The 23,172-nt window shown below is 46.2% G+C and overlaps 1 protein-coding gene across 5 annotated transcripts; it reads left to right on the top strand.

Annotated features, from left to right (window-relative positions):
- Positions 1–1,897: 1,897 nt before the first annotated feature.
- On the top strand, positions 1,898–21,018 carry LOC106607010 (SWI/SNF-related matrix-associated actin-dependent regulator of chromatin subfamily A member 4). 5 transcript variants are annotated; one of them, XM_045720332.2, is made up of 31 exons: positions 1,898–2,139; positions 5,469–5,726; positions 5,909–6,044; positions 6,799–7,212; positions 7,468–7,566; positions 7,849–8,396; positions 9,047–9,220; positions 9,309–9,482; positions 9,646–9,693; positions 10,095–10,225; positions 10,457–10,511; positions 10,980–11,243; positions 11,439–11,602; positions 11,848–11,914; positions 12,058–12,168; positions 12,285–12,527; positions 12,617–12,730; positions 12,913–13,020; positions 13,149–13,235; positions 13,356–13,402; positions 13,518–13,684; positions 13,943–14,106; positions 14,302–14,568; positions 15,003–15,080; positions 15,308–15,526; positions 15,631–15,893; positions 16,051–16,156; positions 18,924–19,025; positions 19,277–19,418; positions 19,898–20,034; positions 20,344–21,018. In XM_045720332.2, exons 2-31 carry the CDS (start codon positions 5,511–5,513, stop codon positions 20,374–20,376), a joined length of 4,878 nt encoding a protein of 1,625 aa, XP_045576288.1. In that variant the 5' UTR covers positions 1,898–2,139; positions 5,469–5,510; the 3' UTR covers positions 20,377–21,018. The 5 variants fall into 5 exon arrangements, with proteins under 5 accessions (XP_045576288.1, XP_045576286.1, XP_045576287.1 ...); XM_045720330.2 differs by having other exon boundaries at positions 16,048–16,156; XM_045720331.2 differs by having other exon boundaries at positions 9,643–9,693.
- Positions 21,019–23,172: the final 2,154 nt, after the last annotated feature.

Genomic DNA, 23,172 nt, shown 5'->3' with positions numbered 1-23,172 from the left:
ATGCACTTAATCAAAATATGACTAATTAGTACTGCACCATCCCATTCTCTGTCTGCAATCATAACCAGTAGTATATACCAGGAATAATGAAACATAGATGTTTGGTGAATCTATGAATTATGTATGACCACTGGAGCCTTTGACACTCAATATTTTTTCTAGAATATTTTGACGTTTATTTAATCACTCAATCTTGCCAAAGCATATTCTGTATGAGGGGTTAATATGAATTTTAAATAATTTGACATGATTTATATGAATCGGGTCAAGAACATATGGCATTTAAAATGAACAAGGGAGAGGTTAAACGTAGGCTAAGTCTAGCATGATCTTATTCCCACACTTTACAATAACTCTGTTGCAGTGGTCTTAAGTAGTCTCCATGTAGGCTATTCCCTCCGTTGTGTGACAGCTGCCCAGTTGACGAGCTTGTGATCTCCATACAGCACTATGCGCCTTCGGAAAAGCACCCCTCAGCCTCAGAAGATGTCCCTCTGGAGGCATGCAGCCATAGTCATTATACCTTAATGTAGGCCTATTTGCCTACTAGCCAAATAAAGTACAGAGCATGCAACTCATCATTCCAACATATTTCAACATTTAATGAATCATTCAGTTGTCAGTCAGTATGTCATCCATTCTGTCTATGGTCTGAGTTCCAATAGGAACTAAATCAAAGAGAATAGAACAGTCTTATCTGTTTGTTTATTGAAATCCATGTGTGTATTCAAGGGTATCTAAATTCTCAAGTAGCCTATCATTTTAATAATTCAATGTTTAATTTAGTCCCATCCAAATAAAACAATGGGCCATCAACTTGTAGGCATTGCAATGTATGCTGTCATTTTGGGTACTGGTGTCTTGCGGAATAATTGTAGAATTCTATTTGTGTTTTATAACTGTTTTTATTATAGGCCTCCCCTTAAAAAGAGACCCTAGCTCACAGGCCTCTAAATATAGCCTCTAAATACATTTTAAACAAAACAGTTGAAGCACATGCAGTGGCTGATAGGGGAAAACAGATCTGGCAGTAAGAATAGGCTATAGATAGTCTTGACTATTTGGGACCCGTTGGCTATTTCGCTCAAGACAGGTTATAGCCAACACGTAATCAATATTTTGTTTTGTCTCGTTATTTGATATGGATATAGCCTCTGTGTGATCGGGTTGTGCAATGCAAATGGATATAACAAGCCTACATACAGATTGAAATGTGCAAATACAACCGTCAAAATGCCTAATATAAGGCCTACAGTCCGTGCTCCCAAATACTGGAAAAGGTGTGATTCATTAGGTCACATGATCACTACAGTAGCCCCACGTGGCTATAAAAATAAATTATGCAATTATATGTCCATTAAAGAACACACATATTTAGATAGTGGAATAGGCCTAGCCTAAATCATGTTTACTTTCTATTTTGCAGCTCAGGAGTTATTCTAGACAAGGCTCTTCTGTGTCTTTATAGTATCATTCTCACACAAGTCATTTGCTGAAGGCCCAAGCCTATTCTACGCCATCTACTGAGTGGCGAGCCTGAGCGGCGCAGCGGTCTTAGGCACTACAGTTCGAATCCAACTGTGATTGGGAGTCCCATAGAGTGGCGCACAATACGCCCTGTGTCGTCCGGGTTTGGCCGTCATTGTAAATAAGAATTTGTTCTTAACTGACTTGCCTAGTTAAATAAAAGCTTGTGTTGATATCGACAAATGTGTTTTGACATTGCACATTTTATTCAGGCAGAAAAATGTATGTAAACGGAGCTCAATTGATTTCATTGTTTACTGTCAATGACTACTATCAACAAGGATCCCTCGTGATCTTATTTTACTACATGTAATAGTGCTGTTCTATAATAACTTGTACACCCATCCCCCACGTCGGCATACTTCGACCGCATTCTTCTCTGCAATGGGGCCTAGACTGGGCATGCGTTGATTTTCCAGTCGTTCATGGGGGATGAACGAGTAGGGGGGGCGCTCTTGTATCACGGTTGCTGTAGTGAAGGCTGTTCCTTGGCGATACAATCAGACGAGAAGTGGGGGTGGTGAGAGAAAAAAAGCTAACAGGCTAGGTCGCTCTTTGTTTCTGGTTAGCGTTGGAAATCGAAGGGACCTATCGGCGAAGGGTGATTTAAATGTAAGTCAGATTCAACCGTTTTATTTTTAATACTTCGTCGATGGTATCCTTATTCCGATTATTGATACATAATTTCAGTTTCTAACACCTTTTGCTTATCGTTGGGTTGGAAGGAACGTTAGCATCTAGACCGACATATTTATTAGTCTTGTATGCAGTGCAGACAGGCGGCAGAGTGAAATGAATGAATTGTGTTTTTGGTAAATGTATCTGTCTAGCTAGAGCGGGGGTACGGGATGCAGGTTGGATCAATCAACTGAAAGGATTGTTTAACTTTTACTCTCTTGCTGCATCTCCAAAGTCAGCAAAATAACCCAATTCTCACCATACATTTTGTAACTACGGCATGTTCTGCTAGTAAAGACTATACCAGCTAACGTTAGCCAACTGTCTGGCAGTGTTTCTTTGTTTTTCGTTTTCATTTTATACACTTACTATGTAGCTAGAAAACAATGTTTGTTAGCACATCACACGAGTGAATGGTTTCTGACCTGTGTTGTAAACGGAACTGAGTTACTATACATGGCTAGCTTTCTAGCCAAGTCAAGCTATGCTAAATACACCGTACACCACATTAGCTTAGCATCCGTAAACTTTTTTTTTTACGTTGGTTAGTTAGCTTCTTATAACGAAATATTTAGCAAGTAGTTAATGAAGTCTTTAATTAATTATCTAACGTTACCCAGTTAGCTACTGTAGTTCATTTTCTACGATTACCAACTGCAACCGGCAACTATGCCCCACTAGCTAGCTAAATATCCGTGTTTTACTAACGCTAGCTAGCTTATGTCAAGTCGCCGGTAGCGGGTTTACAGTACCAAGCTACTACTGTCTCACCAAAGAGAATGCATCACTCCTTGGACATAACTGTTCAATCTCTAGTGAGGAGGAACGACAATAGATTCCACTATCAATCGTTTAAATAGCTAGCTATAACGTGACTCGTCTCACTAACATGATGTCGACATCTTTACCCACACATCATGGTTACTGTTTACCTTTATTTAGTTTCTTCTGTCGGGAGTGTGTTGGGCTTATTTTTATGCATGCAGCTGCTGCTGGGCAGCATCATCCGAATCACCTCGTCTAAGGTTTCCAAACAAGAACTCTCATCCTTCTGTCAATCGCCACACACTGGGAAACATATTTAGTCATTAGAGCATATTTCTGTCCAACTATCTATGTGCAATTATTATATTTGAGGAAAGCAATTATTAATACAAGTAATCCATTTCAAATTTATTTGTGATATGGGTTGTATTATCAAAGGCGGGCCACTCTTTATGTCATCATCATCTAGAGGTCTTTAGGTGGGCCTGTGCAAACTGAACATAAACAGAACATTGGTGTCTTTCAACAAATCAAATGCTTCACAACGAACAGGTGTAGACTAACTTCCCAACAATGCAGAGAAAAATATAAAAAATTATAACATGAGGAATAGCCAAAATGCACAACGATAACTTGGCTATATACAGGGGTACCCGTACTGAGTCGATGTGCAGGGGTACGAGGGAATTCAGGTAGATAGCTATGTACATATAGGTATGGGTAAAGTGACTAGGCAACAGGATAGATAATAAGCAGTAGCGTGTATGATGAGTCAGAGTTAGTGCTTAAGGTGGTCAATGCAGACAGTCTGTGTAGCTATTTAGTTAACTATTTAGCAGTCTTATGGCTTGGAGGTAGAAACTGTTAAGGGCCCTTTTGGTTCCAGCGTTGGTAGCGCTTCCTGTGCAGTAGCAGAAAGAACAGTCTATGACTTGGGTGGCTGGAGTCTGACAATTTCTAGGGCCTTCCTCTGACCCCGCCTGGTATAGAGGTCATGGAATTCAGGGAGGTCGGACCCATATTTTACATTTCACATTTTAGTCATTTAGCAGACGCTCTTATCCAGAGCGACTTACAGTAGTGAACGCATACATTTCAAACATTTTTCTTTTCGTACTGGTCCCCCGTGGGAATCGAATCCGCAACACTGACGTTGGAAACACCATGCTCTACCAACTGAGCCACACGGGACACAGTGATGTACTGTGCCTTACGCACTACCCTATGTAGTGCCTTGCGTTTGGATGCCAAGCGATGATGCAGCCTGTCAAGATGCTCTCAATGGTGCAACAGTATAACTTATTGAGGATCTGAGGGCCCTTGCCAAATCTTTTCAGCCTCCTGTGGGGGATGAGGCATTGTCGTACCTTCTTCGGGACTGTTGGTGTGTGGGGACCATGTTCATTCTTTAATGGAGTTGTTCGCGACCGTGCAGTTGTGGCTGAACAGGGAGTGCAGGAGGGGACTCGGCACGCACCCCTGGAGCGGCCCCATTTCGAGGGTCAGTGTGGCTGATGTGTTTTTGCCTGCGCTCCTACTTTTGTCTTAAGTTGAGAATGCTTGGGCTAATATCTTGACAAAATGAGCCACCTTGTGACTGAAGCAGAAACTGGCTATCAAATAAACTAACTCAGGTTCTGCCAGTCTAGTGTCTTATTTTCTACATATTTTCTAGTCCTACTTGTGTATATTTGTGCTAGCTGTGCATATTAACACAAAACATACTCAAATGACTACATAAAGGCTGTCTTGAGAATTGGATCTTGTTATTCAGACCAACTGGTGCATTTTGGGTCATTTGGGCACATCCGAATCCGTTGCCATCTGCACCCATTCAACATAGCTGAGATTTACGTTTTTATTACTTTTGAACAAAATAACTTTTTGGGGTTCTCATACGCTTACAATTTTTATTTTACCTTTATTTAACTAGACAAGTCAGTTAAGAACAAATTCTTATTTTCAATGACGGCATAGGAACAGTGGGTTAACTGCCTTGTTCAGAGGCAGAACGATGATGTTTTGATTCTTGCTTGAAAAGTTGCTAAGATTATATTTGGTTGTCGTCTTTTGAAAAATAACTTTTTTGAATGCATCAATTGTTAGCTAGAATCCTAAGGCTCATTGATAAATGCTGTGGCAAAAGCTAGCCAAAGAGCCGTTTTTCTGGTTGAGTTATTTAAGTATAATGCAGTTGATTTGTCATAATGACACAAATATTATATTAAGCAGGATATTCATACGAGCCTTAAAATCAAATTATAATACCATATGTCTGCTGCAGAGGGACAAGAGTCATGAGAAAACATGTTTTTTGATCTGTCATGGAAATAAAATTGCAAATAAAAAGCCTCCCTATTTAAAAAGATAATGGAAACAAGCTATGAAGGAAAACCACTGGAGATTTGGTGCAGGTACAGCCAACAAACGCAAACAAATATTGCAAAATTGTCAACTACAATTTGGTCAGTATCATCTGTAATTTGTCCTCTCTGCAGAGTGGAGCTTGGTGCTGTCACATTCTCAGACTCAGCTGAGAGATGTCCACCCCAGACCCCCCCATGGGAGGGACGCCTCGGCCGGGCCCCTCTCCAGGACCGGGGCCTTCTCCAGGAGCCATGATGGGCCCCAGCCCTTCCCCGGGCTCTGCTCATAGCATGATGGGACCCAGCCCTGGTCCCCCAGCCTCTGGGCACTCCCACCCACAACAGGGGCCCTCAGTATATCCTCAGGAGAATATGCATCAGATGCACAAAGTAAGACAGAAAATGGGCATATCCATAACTGTAATGTATGCGGTACCATTTTATGACAATTTTTTTTTTTTTATATACTAGATTAGCATTCATCTATTCTTCCTTTACCGTACATAAATGTATGTGCTATCTAGGTAGGACATGCTTATGTCAATGTATTAATGTGTGTTGTCTTCTCCCAGCCTATGGAAGGCATGCATGAGAAGGGCATGTCTGATGACCCTCGCTATGGACCGATGAAGAGCATGGGCATGAGACCAGGTGGAGGCCACATTGGAATGGGACCCCCTCCTAGCCCCATGGATCAACATTCTCAAGGTACCATACCATGGGGTACTGATTAGATTGTAAAGAGGATAGAGGAAACATTGACTCTGTTATTGAAGGACCTTTACACAAAAGGTTAACTTATTAGCTTTCCATGTGATCTAAATATGGGGATTATGATTTTAGACTTAAGCACAATTGTCATTAAAGCCAATTACCTGAAAAGAGGAACTGTGAACTGTAACTCGTGTAGACGCGTGTGCACTTGTACTGTGAACTCAACCAGCTAGTTTCTCCTCTTTCACTTCTGTCGTTTTGTTGGGTAGCGTGAGCAGCAGACGCTCAGTGGAGGGGCGGGGCATGAGGCCTCCCCTTTCAGACAATGACGGTGGCAGCTGTCTGCTACAAAACTACTCAGTCACCAAGGAGAGAGGGACAGGGAGACAGAGGGACTGTTGAAATACTGTAACACAGGAGAGGGTATTTTTCTGTTGACTCTTCTATCCTGTATTGACTGGTGTGACAGAGGGCGAGGCTCAGCTGTAATTTGTGCATGTCTGTTAGAGACTGATTTGTGAAGTGTTTGTATCGCCAGTCCAGCTCATAATCATAATACCAGTCTGGATTTGGTTAACATTTCTCCTGGTCTGTTAGCATCCATTTCGCCACCATTTTTGATGTATCAAGTCATTATTTTAGTCATTCAAATCAGTTCCCCACTGTTCTCAGTTAAAGGGACAGTCATGCCCTACCATTCCCAGGGAAGATTACTTTTCTCACCTGTGCTGTTGTCTCTCCTCCCCAGGCTACCCCTCTCCACTGGGGGGTTCTGAGCACTCTCCCAGCCCTGTGCCAGCCAACGGCCCCCCCCCCGGCCCCATGATGCCCTCTGGCCCAGGTGTCCCCATGGAGGGCGGTGACCCCCAGGCCATGGGCCAGCAGAACCGCGTTGGGGTACCAGGTCCGGGTAGTGGTTCTGGGCCAGGTGGGGTTGGGCCAGGCGGACCTACCCCCTTCAACCAAAACCAGCTACACCAGCTCAGGGCCCAGATCATGGCCTACAAGATGCTGGCTCGCAGCCAGCCCCTGCCAGACCACCTGCAGATGGCCGTGCAGGGCAAGAGGCCCATGCCAGGGATGCAGCCAGGGATGCCCAACATGCCCCCTTCCTCTGGGGCGGGGCCTGGACAGCCACCAGCAAACTACAACAGACCTCATGGTGAGGGGGGGGGGGGGGGAAATGTACAAAGTTATGCTACACAGTCTGTCAATGAGTTTTGCAACCCTGTGAATGACACACAAATGCTGTCTGTCTCAAACAAAGAAAATAAATAATTTGTATGCTGAACACGGACCCCTGGTGGTGAAACTTAAACACATGTTCTCAGTTCAGGCACCATTTTCTACATTAACTAGACTTCAGTAGCCATGAATTCCCAGGCAGTGTCTGATCATATCTAATGTCATCTTGCAGGAATGGTAGGCCCAAACATGCCTCCTCCAGGACCCTCAGGTGTTCCCCCTGGAATGCAGGGACAGCCCACCAATGGGCCCCCTAAACAATGGCCCGAAGGTGAGCCTCCTCTTGACCCCTGGGCAGTGATTCACCTGTGTGTGAAAGGGTACTAGTCTGTAGTGTTTTTAGTCCATGTTCTTCTCTTTTCTGTGCTGATAATTTCACCAGACCTATCACAAGGGTAGGTCGTCATTGTAAATAAGAATTTGTTCTTAACTGACTTGCCTAGTTAAATAAAAATTAAAAAAGTAATATGCACATATTGAACAGATAATCATTGCACCAAAACACTCTGTTGGATGGTAGAACTAATAACTCTTTCAATGCCATATGTTCTAGGGCCCATGGTGAATGCTGCTGCTCCATCCAGTGCCCCCCAGAAGCTGATTCCCCCTCAGCCCACTGGCAGACCCTCCCCTGCTCCCCCCTCCGTGCCCCCTGCTGCCTCCCCGGTCATGCCCCCCCAGACCCAGTCCCCTGGGCAGCCCCCACCGATGGTGCTGCACCAGAAACAGAACCGCATCACGCCCATCCAGAAGCCCCGTGGCCTGGACCCAGTGGAGATCCTCCAGGAGAGAGAGTACAGGCTGCAGGCTCGTATCACCCACCGTATACAGGAGCTGGAGCATCTACCAGGGTCTCTGGCCGGAGACCTGCGCACCAAAGCCAACATCGAGCTCAAGGCCCTGAGGCTGCTAAATTTCCAGAGACAGCTGCGTCAGGAGGTAGTGGTGTGTATGCGTCGTGACACGGCCCTGGAAACGGCCCTCAACGCTAAGGCCTACAAGCGCAGCAAGAGGCAGTCCCTCCGCGAGGCCCGCATCACAGAGAAACTGGAGAAGCAACAGAAGATTGAACAGGAGCGCAAACGACGCCAGAAACACCAGGTACACAGAGGGGTCGGGACAGAAACGCCAGGTACACAGAGGGGTCGGGACAGAAACGCCAGGTACACAGAGGGGTCGGGACAGAAACGCCAGGTAGACAGAGGGGTCGGGACAGAAACGCCAGGTAGACAGAGGGGTCGGGATAGAAACGCCAGGTAGACAGAGGGGTCGGGACAGAAACGCCAGGTACACAGAGGGGTCGGGACAGAAACGCCAGGTACACAGAGGGGTCGGGACAGAAACGCCGGGTACACAGAGGGGTCGGGACAGAAACGCCGGGTACACAGAGGGGTCGGGACAGAAACGCCGGGTACACAGAGGGGTCGGGACAGAAACGCCGGGTACACAGAGGGGTCGGGACAGAAACGCCGGGTACACAGAGGGGTCGGGACAGAAACGCCGGGTACACAGAGGGGTCGGGACAGAAACGCCGGGTACACAGAGGGGTCGGGACAGAAACGCCGGGTACACAGAGGGGTCGGGACAGAAACGCCGGGTACACAGAGGGGTCGGGACAGAAACGCCAGGTACACAGAGGGGTCGAGACTAAAGTTCACAACCAAATGTCAGGTGATCCTCGCATTCTTGTAAGACCTCCAGTGCTTTGCGTTGTATTGTGTAGACACTAATATTCTGAGGTTTTTGTACAGGAATACCTTAACAGCATCCTGCAGCATGCTAAAGACTTCAAGGAGTACCACCGCTCCATCACAGCCAAGCTCCAGAAGGCCACCAAGGCTGTGGCCACGTACCACGCCAACACTGAGCGCGAGCAGAAGAAGGAGAATGAGCGCATTGAGAAGGAGAGAATGAGGAGGCTGATGGTGAGTGACCACACATTAAATAGCCATAGATCTACTCTCACACCCAGTGCCTCTAACACCTGTCGTCAATGTGTGTGTCCTTCCCTAGGCTGAAGATGAGGAGGGCTACCGTAAGCTCATTGACCAGAAGAAAGACAAGCGTCTGGCCTACCTGCTGCAGCAGACAGACGAGTACGTGGCCAACCTCACCGATCTGGTCAGAGCCCACAAGGCTGATCAGGCCTTAAAGGACAAGAAGAAGAAGAAGAAGAAGAAGAAGAAGGTGAGGAATGAGGCCAAGGACAAATGTTGAAAGTGCATCTTTCTGAAGTTCCATTTGTTGTATTGTGTTACCTTGTGTTTTACTGCGATATGCAACCCCTTGTGTTTCCGTTGTTGAGCCTGTCATTGCAATATGAGAAACTGATGTTCATGTTCCCTAGAAGCCAGAGAGTGGGGAGGGCCAGCCTCCTGCCCTGGGACCCGACGGAGAGGTGAGTTTCAGATCCCAGTGAAAGATTTGGTCCGATAAAATCCAGACAATTTCCCCCCAAGCTTTTTTACAAAGTCATCTTCTCTGCCATCGGTTCATGAAGAACGATATAATGAACGAATGTAAGCCCCATCACTCAACATTTTAACTAATAGGCCCTTTTCGTGTCTGGTAATAGGCCCTTTTCGTGTCTGGTAATAGGCCCTTTTCGTGTCTGGTAATAGGCCATTTGCCTCATGATGTGTTGATAAGAAACCGAAAAGTAGCATTGTTTCCAGGCTCCCTGTTTTTCACAAGGCCCCAGGAATACTTGTTTAATTTACCATGAAATGATCATATTGGCAGGTAATATATCACACAGTTTCTAGTCAATTTCTCACTCACTCCCTCTTCCACTCTCAGCCTCTGGATGAGACCAGTCAGATGAGTGACCTGCCTGTGAAGGTGATCCATGTAGACAGTGGGAAGATACTGACGGGGCTGGACGCGCCCCGGGCTGGCCAGCTGGACACCTGGCTGGAGATGAACCCTGGGTCAGTTAAACACAGCTAGCTAGAAGACACGCTTGTTTACCCAGACTGTGGGAATAATGAGGACACGAGAGCCTGAGGAATATGAAATACCATTTTCCTTTGGAAAGGATGAACGTTGTACACATCTAAATGCTTTTCACACTGTTGCTTAGCCATAAGTACATAAACACTGTCATCTCAGAACAATGACATCAGGCATCACAACTAATCATTTGAACTTTTCTCCTGCAGGTATGAAGTGGCTCCTCGTTCAGACAGCGAGGACAGTGGCTCAGAGGAAGAGGAGGTATGTACCTTAGAGACCATAATGCTCTCCTTACCCCTACTTTCCCTTTTTAATATATTTATATCGTAAACCTCAAGTCACCTTAAATAAATGTAAGGCGACCGCCGTGGATGAGACCTTGCGTGTGGAGTCTGTTCAGAGGCGTACCACTCTTGCCTTGGGCTATCAGAAACTAGGCCATTGCCAAGCCCAAACTAATGTAACCCTTTCTCTGCATTGTGTACTATGAAGCTTATATTCATGTAAATCAAAACATATTGTGCTGTAAATATCTTTACTGAAACAGAGATTTTCCAGATTAATTTTAATCCTGACCAGTTCATGGGACATGCTGTGTTCTAGTTTCCATAAAGCATATTTTATTCCGATTCGATAACATGCCTTTTGACTTGACCTTGGCTGAGACAATTTCAGCCAGGCTGTGTGGCATCTGTATCTGAGTCTATCCTCTTGCTCCGTTCACCTCAGGAGGAAGAGGAGGAGCCCCAGCCTTCCCAGGCTCCCACCGAGGAGAAAAAGAAGATCCCAGACCCCGACACAGAGGACGTGTCCGAGGTCGACGCCCGCTACATCATCGAGGGAGCCAAGCAGGATGTGGATGATGAGTATAACAGTGCGGAGGCGGCGTTCGCCCGAGGCCTGCAGTCTTACTACGCTGTGGCCCACGCCGTCACTGAGACGGTGGACAAACAGTCCACACTGCTGGTCAACGGGCAGCTCAAACATTACCAGGTACACAGTCTACCCACGTCACCGTAACATGATTTTCCATACACAATGCACGCTGTAGTGTTTCATTACCTTTCACAATGCTTACAAGAAGTAACGAGGTCAAAAAAGAAGAGATGACACATGACCAAAGCCATGCGTACCTGATGACCATGTGAGACAGTAGAATGACTGGTTTGTGTCCCTCTCTCCTCGTAGATCAAGGGCTTGGAGTGGCTGGTGTCTCTGTACAATAACAACCTGAATGGGATCCTGGCTGATGAGATGGGTCTGGGCAAGACCATCCAGACCATCGGCCTCATCACCTACCTCATGGAGCACAAGCGCATTAACGGCCCCTTCCTCATCATCGTGCCCCTCTCGTGAGTCCCTCTGCCTCGCCTTTCCTCTAGTCGCTTCTCTGTTCCTTTATGGACCGGGACTGATGTAGTATTTCTGTTGTTTCAATCGAGATGTTCGCCTGTACTTATACGGATACAAGCCCGAAAGGGCTGTTATGGGTATTTTCCACGGTCATAGATATTTTTGCCTTGTGTTATGTCAGTGCGACTTGTGGTGGACAGAGCAAGTGTATGTTTATCAATTTATCTCCCGTCTTTGTTTTCAGAACTTTGTCCAACTGGGTGTATGAGTTTGATAAGTGGGCTCCAACTGTGGTGAAAGTCTCTTACAAAGTGAGTAGCCCCTTTCAATGCTTCTTCCAGGGTGAAGTTTGACATTTGCGTAGTAGGTGGTCCGCATGTACATGTGAATATCCTTTGATTATAATGTTCTGTAGATGTAAAGTTGATGTGTGTTCTACTACGTCTCTGTCCAGGGCTCCCCACAAGCTCGCCGGGCTTTCCTCCCCATCCTGCGCAGCGGCAAGTTCAACGTACTGCTCACCACCTACGAGTACATCATCAAAGACAAGCAAGTGCTGGCTAAGGTAGGGACCCACCTCTTCAAATCACCCTGTGCAATAGAAATGGCCCTAGTCAGACAGGTAAACCTATGGAAACTTCCATTTCAACTTCTCACGCCACTGTACTCTTTCCCTCTCAGCTGCGATGGAAGTACATGATAGTGGACGAGGGCCACCGTATGAAAAACCACCACTGTAAGCTGACTGTGGTTCTGAACACTCACTACCTGGCCCCGCGGCGTCTGCTGCTGACCGGCACCCCGCTGCAGAACAAGCTGCCGGAGCTCTGGGCCCTGCTCAACTTCCTGCTGCCGACCATCTTCAAGTCCTGCACAACCTTCGAGCAGTGGTTCAACGCTCCCTTCGCCATGACCGGAGAGAAGGTGAGTTAGTCAGGGCTCTGGAGAGGGGTGTTCTGGAGACATTGGGGTCATCATGGCTGGACTCTTACCCCACTCTCTCTCGACCCTAGGTGGATCTGAACGAGGAAGAGACCATCCTGATTATCCGTCGTTTGCACAAAGTGCTCCGCCCCTTCCTGCTGCGCAGACTGAAAAAGGAAGTGGAGTCCCAGTTGCCTGAGAAGGTCTGACTCCTGTCAATCACTTGGCTTTCAGTCTCCAAAGACAATAAAGATCAATCAATTGATTCTTTCAGCGCTTTAAACTCATATCAATGCAATGTTTTAACCTGGTGTGGTGTGTGTGTGTGTGTGTGTGTGTGTGTGTGTGTGTGTGTGTGTGTGGTGTGGGGGGGGGGGGGCCCCAGGTGGAGTATGTGATCAAGTGTGACATGTCGGCCCTGCAGCGAGTGCTGTACAGACACATGCAGGCTAAGGGTGTGCTGCTCACCGACGGCTCTGAGAAAGACAAGAAGGTAAGGAGGAGTAGAGAACCCCCCTCACTGCTCTCCATACACCCCCTAACAACTGACTGGGGGTCAGTTATACTAGGCTGTTTAGATGGTTACTACAGGATGACTAACTGCAGAGTGTTGTGTTTCAGGGTAAAGGAGGCACCAAGACCCTGATGAACACCATCATGCAGCTGAGGAAGATCTGTAACCATCCCTACATGTTCCAGCAGATCGAGGTACAGTGCAAGGGCCTACCTCAACTCTTCCATGAATTGAGAAGAGATGTTGACTGAAGTGTAAGGTTGTGGTTAAAGCTTCTCATTTTAACCGAATAGCTGTGACTCGTCTGTTCACAGGAGTCCTTTTCTGAGCATTTGGGATTCACTGGAGGCGTAGTGTCTGGGTAAGCAAAGCATCTGCAGACGTTGCATGTTGATGCTTCATGGTCTTGTGGTTGATCTTACTGTGTGTGGCGCGTTCCCTCATCCACCCCTGTTCTCGTCCCCTGCTCCCTCCAGACCTGACCTGTACCGCGCCGCTGGGAAGTTTGAGCTGCTAGACCGTATCCTGCCCAAGCTGAGGGTCACCGACCACAAGGTTCTGCTCTTCTGTCAGATGACTTCCACCATGACCATCATGGAGGACTACTTTAGCTGGCGCAACTTTAAGTACCTGCGTCTGGACGGTGAGAGGCGGGATAGGAAAGTTATTAAGTCTGGTGCTGGGAAAATGAATTTAAGACAAATTCCAGAAGTATTTTGTACTATGTGTAGGATTTGTTTTGTATTTACAGTATGCAGTTTACTAGAACACAATGGCTCAACATTGTGATGTGGGGAGGCTGATGTATGATCTCAAGCTGAGCTCATGTTATTTGCATATCCCTCCTGCTGTTGTCCTGTGGAAACTGGTAACTAACACCATTGGTTCTTTGTCTCCATAGGAACCACTAAGGCTGAGGATCGTGGGATGCTTTTGAAGACCTTCAATGACCCCGCCTCTCAGTACTTTGTGTTCCTGCTCAGCACCAGGGCCGGCGGGCTGGGCCTCAACCTTCAGTCTGCTGACACCGTGGTCATCTTTGACTCCGACTGGAACCCACATCAGGTTCAGCTCATTACCCTCTACTGTCTTCTGTAGTGTTATGATCTTGGAATCTCACTGGAGTTATTGATATATATTTAGAAAACAGCTAGGATTAGAGGCTATTGAGGTAACATAGCCAACTCCCATGTCCTGCCCCCCCCCCCCCCCTAACTCTGATCACTCACCCCTCTCTTTCTCTCTCCCTCCCCTGTACAGGACCTGCAGGCCCAGGACAGAGCCCACCGTATCGGGCAGCGGAACGAGGTGCGTGTGTTGCGTCTCTGCACCGTTCAAAGTGTGGAGGAGAAGATCCTGGCGGCGGCCAAATACAAGCTGAACGTGGACCAGAAGGTCATCCAGGCCGGCATGTTCGACCAGAAGTCGTCGAGTCACGAGCGCCGTGCCTTCCTGCAGGCCATCCTGGAGCATGAGGAACAGGACGAGGTCGGGGCCCCGGGGGGCTGGCGCGCTGGGGGGGCGTTGGTGGGTGTGATCATGACCGTCCACCACACTTCCCAACCACCCACACGCCTCCCTACCATTTAACCTTTCTTTACTTCTTTCTCTCCTCCTCCTCTCTACCTTCTGGATTTAGGGGCTGTTCCTTTTTTTTGTGGTTTTTTCTTTAAAAATGTTTACTTTTTTATTTATTTAATGAAGCACTTTTTCAATAACATAGAACAGACTTCCAGCTAGGACGGCTACTATCTATACAGTTAGTAGGAGCAGTGGTTTCCTGGTAGACTTTTGCATCACACCTATTGTAGGTTATTCACTCCAATACATCACGTGCTACATGTTACAATGCACTTTATATGATACTAACATAACTGATAAGCATTCAAGAATTCTAGTTCAGAGATGTGGCTCTGAGGCACCACTAACAGCCCTGTGCTCACCCTTTCTATTGTCTACAGGAGGAGGACGAGGTGCCTGATGATGAGACCGTCAACCAGATGATTGCCAGGAGCGAGGAGGAGTTTGACCAGTTCATGGTCAGTCCCATAATTCTTCAAGATTTAGAGTAATGTAGTCTGAGTCTTGCTTGAGGCAACTGGAGGCTTCACTGTCAATCTCTAGACTGAAGACTGCCCTGTTGGAGGCTTTGACACAACCTCAAGTCTGATAAAATGACATCCATGCATAGACTTAAGATGGAAATCTACCATTCTTCAACTGTTTTTTTTCCCTCTTACACTGTACCTCCCCCTCTCCCCTCCAGCGTATGGACCTGGACCGGCGCCGTGAGGACGCTCGCAACCCCAAGAGAAAGCCCCGTCTGATGGAGGATGACGAGCTGCCCACCTGGATCCTAAAGGATGATGCCGAGGTGGAGAGGCTCACCTGTGAGGAGGAGGAGGAGAAGATGTTTGGTCGCGGCTCTCGCCAGCGCAAGGAGGTGGACTACAGCGACTCACTCACAGAGAAGCAGTGGCTCAAGGTCAGCTATCCAACTGTTGTAGTTGAAAAATATTTGAGCTAATAATTGAGTCCTATAACAGATCTATGACCTGGAATGCTGATGTGTGGTTCCCCCTCCAACAGGCCATAGAGGACGGTAATCTGGAGGACCTCGAGGAGGAGGTGCGTCACAAGAAGACGACCCGGAAGCGCAAGCGAGACCGTGATGACATGCCCGGCCCGGCCACGCCCAGCTCCAGCGGTGGTCGCAGCCGTGACAAGGACGAGGAGGTCAAGAAGGCCAAGAAACGCGGGCGCCCTCCGGCTGAAAAACTGTCCCCTAACCCCCCATCCCTCACCAAGAAGATGAAGAAGGTGGTGGACACTGTCATCAAGTACAAGGACGGGTGAGTTGGTGGGCTCTTATGTCTGGATGACAACTCAGTGAAGGTCAGCACATGACAACATACACAAACACAACCTACTTTGTCATTTAATGGTCAGAGCAGAGCATGTTGAGGTGGACTAATCCCGGAGTTTCCCTGTTCTCCTATTTCACAGCAGCAATGGGCGCCAGCTGAGTGAAGTCTTCATCCAGCTGCCCTCCCGCAAGGAGCTGCCTGAGTACTACGAGCTCATCCGCAAGCCTGTCGACTTCAGGAAGATTAAGGTATGGCACTAACCCATTAATGTATTGGTTATAAGACTAAATCAAATCAAACTTTATTTGTCACATGCGCCGAATACAACAAGGGTAGACCCTACCGTGAAATGCTTACTTACAAGCCCTTAACCAACAGTGCAGTTCAAGAAGAGTTAAGAAAATATTTACCAAATAAACTAAAGAATAATAAAATATAACAAGGCTATATACAGGGGGTACAGTGTTAGTTGAGGTAATTTGTACATGTAGGTAGAGGTGAAGTGACTATGCATAGATAATAAACAGTGAGTAGCAGCAGTGTACAGAACAAATGGGGGGGGGTCAGTCAATGTAAATAGTCCGGTGGCCATTTGATTAATTGTTCAGCAGTCTTATGGCTTGGGGGTAGAAGCTGTTAAGGAGCCTTTTGGTCCTAAACTTGTCGCTCCGGTACCGCTTGCCGTGTGGTAGCAGAGAAAACAGTCTATAACTTGGGTGACTGTTGTCTCTGACAATTTTATGGGCTTTCCTCTGACACCGCCTATTATATAGGCCCTGTATGGCAGGAAGCTTGGCCCACTGATGTACTGGGCCGTATGCACTACCCTCTGTAGCGCCTTAAGGTCAGATGCAGAGCAGTTGCCATACCAGGCGGGGATGCAACCAGTCAGGATGCTCTCGACGGTGCAGCTGTATTACCTTTTGAGGATCTGGGGACCCATGCCAAATATTTTCAGTCTCCTGAGGGGGAATAGGTTTTGTCGTGGTCGCTTCACGACTGTCTTGGTGTGTTTGGACCATGAAAAGAAAAAATATATACTGTCAAGGAGGTGTGTAAACAAAACTCCTTCAAAATTTGGCAAGATAAGAAGTTGGGGTAGGTGACGTGGACACCAAGGAACATGAAACTCTCGACCCGCTCCACTACAGCCCCGTCGATGTTAATGAGGGCCTGTTCAGCCCGCCTTTTCCTGTAGTCCACGATCAGCTCCTTTGTCTTGCTCACATTAAGGGAGAGGTTGTTGTCCTGGCACCACACTGCCAGTTCTCTGACCTCCTCCCTATAGGCTGTCTCATCGTTGTTGGTGATCAGGCCTACCACTGTTGTGTCGTCAGCAAACTTAATGATCGTGTTGGTGAACAGGGAGTACAGGAGGGGACTAAATACACACTCCTGAGGGGCCCCAGTGTTGCGGATCAGCATGGCAGATGTATTGTTGCCTACTCTTACCACCTGGAGGCGGCCTGTCAGGAAGTCCAGGATCCAGTTGTAGAGGGAGGTGTTTAATCCCAGGGTCCTTAGCTTAGTGATGAGCTTCGTGGGCACTATGGTGTTGAACACTGAACTGTAGTCAGTGAACAGCATTCTCACATAGGTGTTCCTTTTGTTCAGGTGGGTAGCACTTCATGGCGTGAGTGCTACGGGGCGGTAATCATTTAGGCAGGTTACCTTCGCTTCCTTGGGCACAGGGACTATGGTGGTCTGCTTGAAACATGTTGGTATTACAAACTCAGGGAGATGTTGAAAATGTCAGTGGAGACACTTGACAGTTGGTCCGCGCATGCTTTGAGGACACGTCCTGGTAATCCGTCTGACCCTGCGGCTTTGTGAATGTTGACCTGTTTAAAGGTCTTACTCACATCAGCTACCGAGATTGTTATCACACAGTCATCCAGAACAGCTGGTGCTCTCGTGCATGCTTCAGTGTTGCTTGCTTCGAAGCAAGCATGAAAGACATTTAGCTCGTCTGGTAGCCTCGTGTCACTGGGCAGCTCGCGTCTGGGTTTCCCTTTGTAGTCCGTAATAGTTTTCAAGCCCTGCCACATCCGACGAGCGTCAGAGCCGGTGTAGTAGGATTCAATCTTAATCCTGTATTGACGCTTTTCTTGTTTGATGGTTTGTCTGAGGACATAGCAGGATTTCTTATAAGCGTCCGGATTAGTGTCCCGCTCCTTGAAAGCGACAGCTCTAGCCTTTAGCTCGATGCGGATGTTGCCTGTAATCCATGGCTTCTGGTTGGGATCGGTACGTACGGTCACTGGGGACGACATCGTCAATGCACTTATTCATGAAGCCGATGAATGAGGTTGTATACTCCTCAATGCCATTGAATTCCGGAACATATTCCACTCTGTGCTAGCAAAATAGTCCTGTAGCGCGAGTCACTGGTATTTACATTTTAGTCATTTAGTAGACGCTCTTATCCAGAGCGACTTACAGTAGTGAATGCATAAAATTTTTTTTCTGTACTTCCTGCTTTAGTTTTCGCTTGTAAGCAGGAATCAGGAGGATGGAATTATGGTCAGATTTGCCAAATGGAGGGCGGGGGAGAGCTTTGTATGAATCTCTGTGTGTGGAGTAAAGGTGGTCTAGATTTGTTTTTCTTCCTGTAGTTGCACATGTGACATGCTGGTAAAAATGTGTTAAAACTGATTGAAGTTTTCTTGTTTGCTAATGGCCTTATAGAGTTGGTTGATTGCGGTCTTAGTGCCGGCATCTGTCTGTGGTGGCAAATAGACGGCTAGGAATAATATAGATGAGAACTCTCTTGGTAGATAGTGTGGTCTACAGTTTATCATTAGGTAATCTACCTCAGGCGAGCAATACCTTGAGGCTTCTTTAATATTAGACATCGCGGGAATCGGCTAGGGCATCACATTCAGTAAAACAGTCCTCATGGGAGTTTAGGGGACTGACAAGTCACATCTAGCTGTCTAGTTCTGATCTTCTCTGTCCTGTGTTGTGCTCTACTGGTCTGATGACTATTCTGTCCTCTCCTCTGTTCCCCTCCAGGAGAGGATCCGCAGCCATAAATACCGCAGCCTGAATGACCTGGAGAAGGATGTGATGCTGCTGTGTAGTAACGCTCAGACCTTCAACCTGGAGGGCTCTCTGGTGAGTGTCCGGCAACAGGGAGGGAGTGAGGGGAGGGCAGACCGTTGTTGGGCAGGATAAGACAACGCTGTGTGGGTGCTGGGATATGGAGGGCATGTTTCAGCCCAATGTATTACAGATCCGAGGAGACTTGTCACAACCTTTATGGTGAATTGAATGGAATCTCTCATACTCTGAAGAAATGTCACAGTAGCCTGTTACCCTGCTGCTGACATCTTCTATATTTCTCTGTGGCGTCTCTCACCCCCCAGATCTATGAGGACTCCATCGTACTGCAGTCAGTCTTCACCAGCGTCAGGCAGAAGATTGAAAAGGAGAAGGAGGAGGAGAGTGAGGGAGAGGACAGTGAGGAGGAAGAAGAGGAGGAGGTGGACGAAGGCTCTGAGTCTGAATGTGAGTGTTACAGTATTTACATATGCACTTAGTGTCATAGTCCACTGTTAGAAGGGCAATCTGCCGTTCAAACAACAACGCCCCCCACCCCCCCCCACCAGTGTCTGGTAAATGGCTGACTGATGGGGCTGTTAAAACCACTCTCAAATTCATAGACCGGTATGAATGCATAATTATAGTTTTAACCATGTTTTGAGGCTGTACAGTGTTTGTTTACAATTACATTGTTTACAAAGGAGTAAAACAAGTTTATATTTTTGAATCTGGTGGAATGTGCCAATTTAACTCAGTTCATGAGGCATTTATAACTTATATTCATCAAGAATCAATGGGTGTAAATCATTAATTTAAAAGTCCAAAAATAGATGTTGCTATCAGGGATTGCCCCTTAAAACTATTTAATAATTTGTTGAATTTTTGAAGAATTGTATACTCATGGATTTGTCCATGCTTCTTCTTTCTCTCTCCCTCTCTTTCAGCTCGTTCAGTGAAGGTGAAGATTAAGCTGGGGAGGAAGGAGAAGGAGGGCAGAGGGAAGGGCCAGCGCCGGAGGGGCCGTGGCTCCCGGGCCAAACCTGTAGTGAGCGACGACGACAGCGAGGAAGAACAGGAGGAGGTAAGACGCATGCAAAAATACATTGAGACACTACTTAACTGTCAATTTAAGCTTCCATTCGTAGCTGTCTACTGTCCTGACTGAAGTTGACCTCTTCTAAGCTCTTTGCACTGAAGGCTGTCTAGCAACACTGATTAACTTGTGTAACTCAAACCTGCAGTATTTTATTTGAATTGTCTTTAACACTTTTTTCTTGTTTTCAGAAATGTTTTCTTAAATGTCTATAGTAGACTAGGCTGGTGATCAACAAACTATGTTGTATTGGGTTGAAGGATTAAGTGTTTTTTTTTCTTTGGCCTTCTGTTCCAGGCGGGTTCGGCCAGCGGCAGTGAGGAGAACTGAACTGAACCACTCCTGTTCTGTGAGGACCAACGGCCCACTGAGACCCTCGACTGGAACTTATATATTTTACCTAGATTCTATAGCAGGGTGACAAGCCAGTGGAGAGGGGCCTAGTTTTACCTAGATGAGCTGATTTTTAGTGAGACAAATGTATTCCATAGTTAAAATACACCATCAATTAAAAAATTACAAAAATTATAACAAAAAAAACACTTACATATTTAAGCAGGCAATCCTGGTATGAATAGCTGGACTGTATGTCTTTTTGCCTTGTTGTTTTCTCCTGAAAGTGATTTAAGGTGGACAGGGTTTGATTAGCAGACTGATCGTGGACCACAGGGAGAGTTTGCTGACTTTTTAAGTGAGTTTGTTTTGTCGTTTTGTTTCCTTTGAGATGGAGCTGTGTGACCGGAGTCGCTGTGGTTTCTAAGTCCCTTGAATGCATGTCGTTTGGTCTGTGGAAATGCACCTGGGTGTGTCATTCTATTATATCTCTGTTTAATTTAAGAATACAAGTGAGATAACGGTACGTTCCCCCTTAGGCCTTCCTCCAGCTACGAGTGAGAAGGGAAGGGCGGGACTCTGTCTCCCGTCTGTGTCACTGGATTCCAAAAAGTACAATAAAGGCGTCTCGTAATTAAACTTTCCTCACTGCTGTTGTCTTTATGCACTTCACATGATTGACTGCTGTATCCTAAATGTGCCGAATAGAATGAACTGTTAAGCCATCTTTGACTAGTTGTAGTTATCTTGTATGTCCACTAGATGGCCCTCACCTTGACCAGATAACAGTACTGGATGAAAAGCCATCGTTGAAGATTTAGGTGTTTTGTTGTTTAGGTTGAAGATTTTCTCCTGGAGTCTGAACTGTAAACATGCTGACCACTAAATGAATGCTAGTTTGCTATGATAAACTGAATTATAGAAATGATGTATTTTAGGCCACAGTGCTTTTAAAGGCTTTTAGCACTCACACAGTTGTATTTCAAACAGTGTTTCTCTGGGCATGTGTGAGATTCTGCCAGGGCTTCCATGTCTCTGATCTCAGATATACACCAGTTTCTTCTTCCGCAGGTCACTCACTGACCCTGCTGTGTTTTCCGCTCCCCCTCACACTGCTTTGTTCCAGCCATGGGCTCATGTCATAACACCTGGACAAATACTTTTTTTTGTCTGGAAAGTTTTTCAGTGGAACGATTTTCAATGGATCTGCTGTAGAGTTTGTTCTCTCAAATGGTTTGTCGATTCATTTTAAGTGACTCTAAAGTGCTACCGTCACCGCATTAACCGTGATAGAAGATTCTGACTGCGCTGAGCCCAACCTCTGACTAGCCTTATTCTCCTATGTGTATATGGGTTTAACATGGCCAGTTTATTTTGTGTTTTTTTTACTTTGTCATTGATCAGAAATACATTCCAATAAGAAAGCTTATTTGCTAGGAGGGAAATCTGAAGAGATATGAAAGATGGACAATACTGTGAGTGTTGAAACCAGGAGATCAGATCAGTGTACAGGATTTACAGCTGGCTCCCCACAGGGGTGGAAGAACCAAATAGCCAATGGAACAGTTCCTCTCACTGCACTGTAGGCAGGCAGGCAGGCAGAGGAGATGGTCTGTTATGAACAAGGGGTGTGTCATGGATGTGAGCTGTCTTGAGGGGTTGAGTGGAGGGGCTGCAACCTGTGGTTATATGTTTCAACATGTATCTGCACAAGTTGTCTCACATTGTCATATCTCCAAGACTCGTGACATACGAGCGAAAGCTGGATAGCAAGGTTCCAACAGAAGTGACCTTGAGTGTCGGACAATCTCATTTGAGGACAATGTAGTCATTTTACTCTATATTCAGTATACACCCAACGTATCTCTTATCTCTGCCTTATCCAATTGTCCAAGGGCAGAACATTGTAAAACAATTCTAAAAGCGGTATGCTTTCCTCCCATTAGAAATAAAACCATGCTTTTGTATTGAGATATTGGGAAATAAATAATGGCAGTCCTTCCAGATGGTTGGTGATGGATTGCCCTGTAGTCTACAGACTGATGTTTTGCTAGGTGAAGGCCTCCACGTGAAACATCAGACTAGGCTACATGCCAAGAATCTAGTGCATTCCTCATTTTAACTTTATAATGCATCTAGTGCAAGGCCCCTGATGTCGACACAGCATATGCTTCTCAGGTCTGTCAGGATGGATCACTGGGCCACAGGCTCTACTGCAGCTGGAGGAACCTGATCTGACTCTGTCTCCTCTCTTGTGAGGGAGAAAGGACTCTCACTCCCAGCCAACCCACTGGACACAAACTGGTTGAGTCAACGTTGTTCCAATGTAATTCGTCAACGTGTTGTGATGTGGAATCTACATGGAAAATACATTGGATTTGAAAAGAGTCATCAATGTAAACTGTTGTTTTGAGGGTGAAATTTCAACCACAGGATTATGTTATCATGGTAATCAAATTCAAACGTAGATAAAACTTGTATAAAATATGTAGAATAACTTTAAAACAATGTCAGATCTTCAAAGTTATATCCACTATCAGAAGGAAAAAAAATGACAGGCTGGGCAGAACCCCTTCCTTCTACAGTTACCCTTTGGTGTCCCATCCAGGGTTTTAACCAAGCCCAGCCCTGCTTCACCATGTTATTTTCACTGACTACTACCAATGTGCTATCGTGGGAATGATTGTTGAGGGATCTCCACCTGAAAAATGAAATACACTGAACAGAAATAAAAATGCAACATGCAACAATTTCAAAGATTTTACTGCATTACAGTTCTTATAAGTAAATCAG

This window comes from Salmo salar, chromosome 06 (genome assembly GCF_965601325.2).
Source record: "Salmo salar chromosome 06, fSalSal1, whole genome shotgun sequence".
NCBI classification, from domain to species: domain Eukaryota; kingdom Metazoa; phylum Chordata; class Actinopteri; order Salmoniformes; family Salmonidae; genus Salmo; species Salmo salar.
This window is presented reverse-complemented; position numbering and strand designations above follow the sequence as displayed.

Excerpts from the sequence above, each read along its gene's own strand:
- LOC106607010 (XM_045720328.2), top strand. The coding sequence starts at position 5,511 with ATGTCCACCCCAGACCCCCCCATGGGAGGGACGCCTCGGCCGGGCCCC. Across the intron at positions 5,727-5,908 it reads ATATGCATCAGATGCACAAA|CCTATGGAAGGCATGCATGA; the intron begins GTAAGACAGAAA and ends GTCTTCTCCCAG. Across the intron at positions 11,244-11,438 it reads GGCAGCTCAAACATTACCAG|ATCAAGGGCTTGGAGTGGCT; the intron begins GTACACAGTCTA and ends CTCTCCTCGTAG.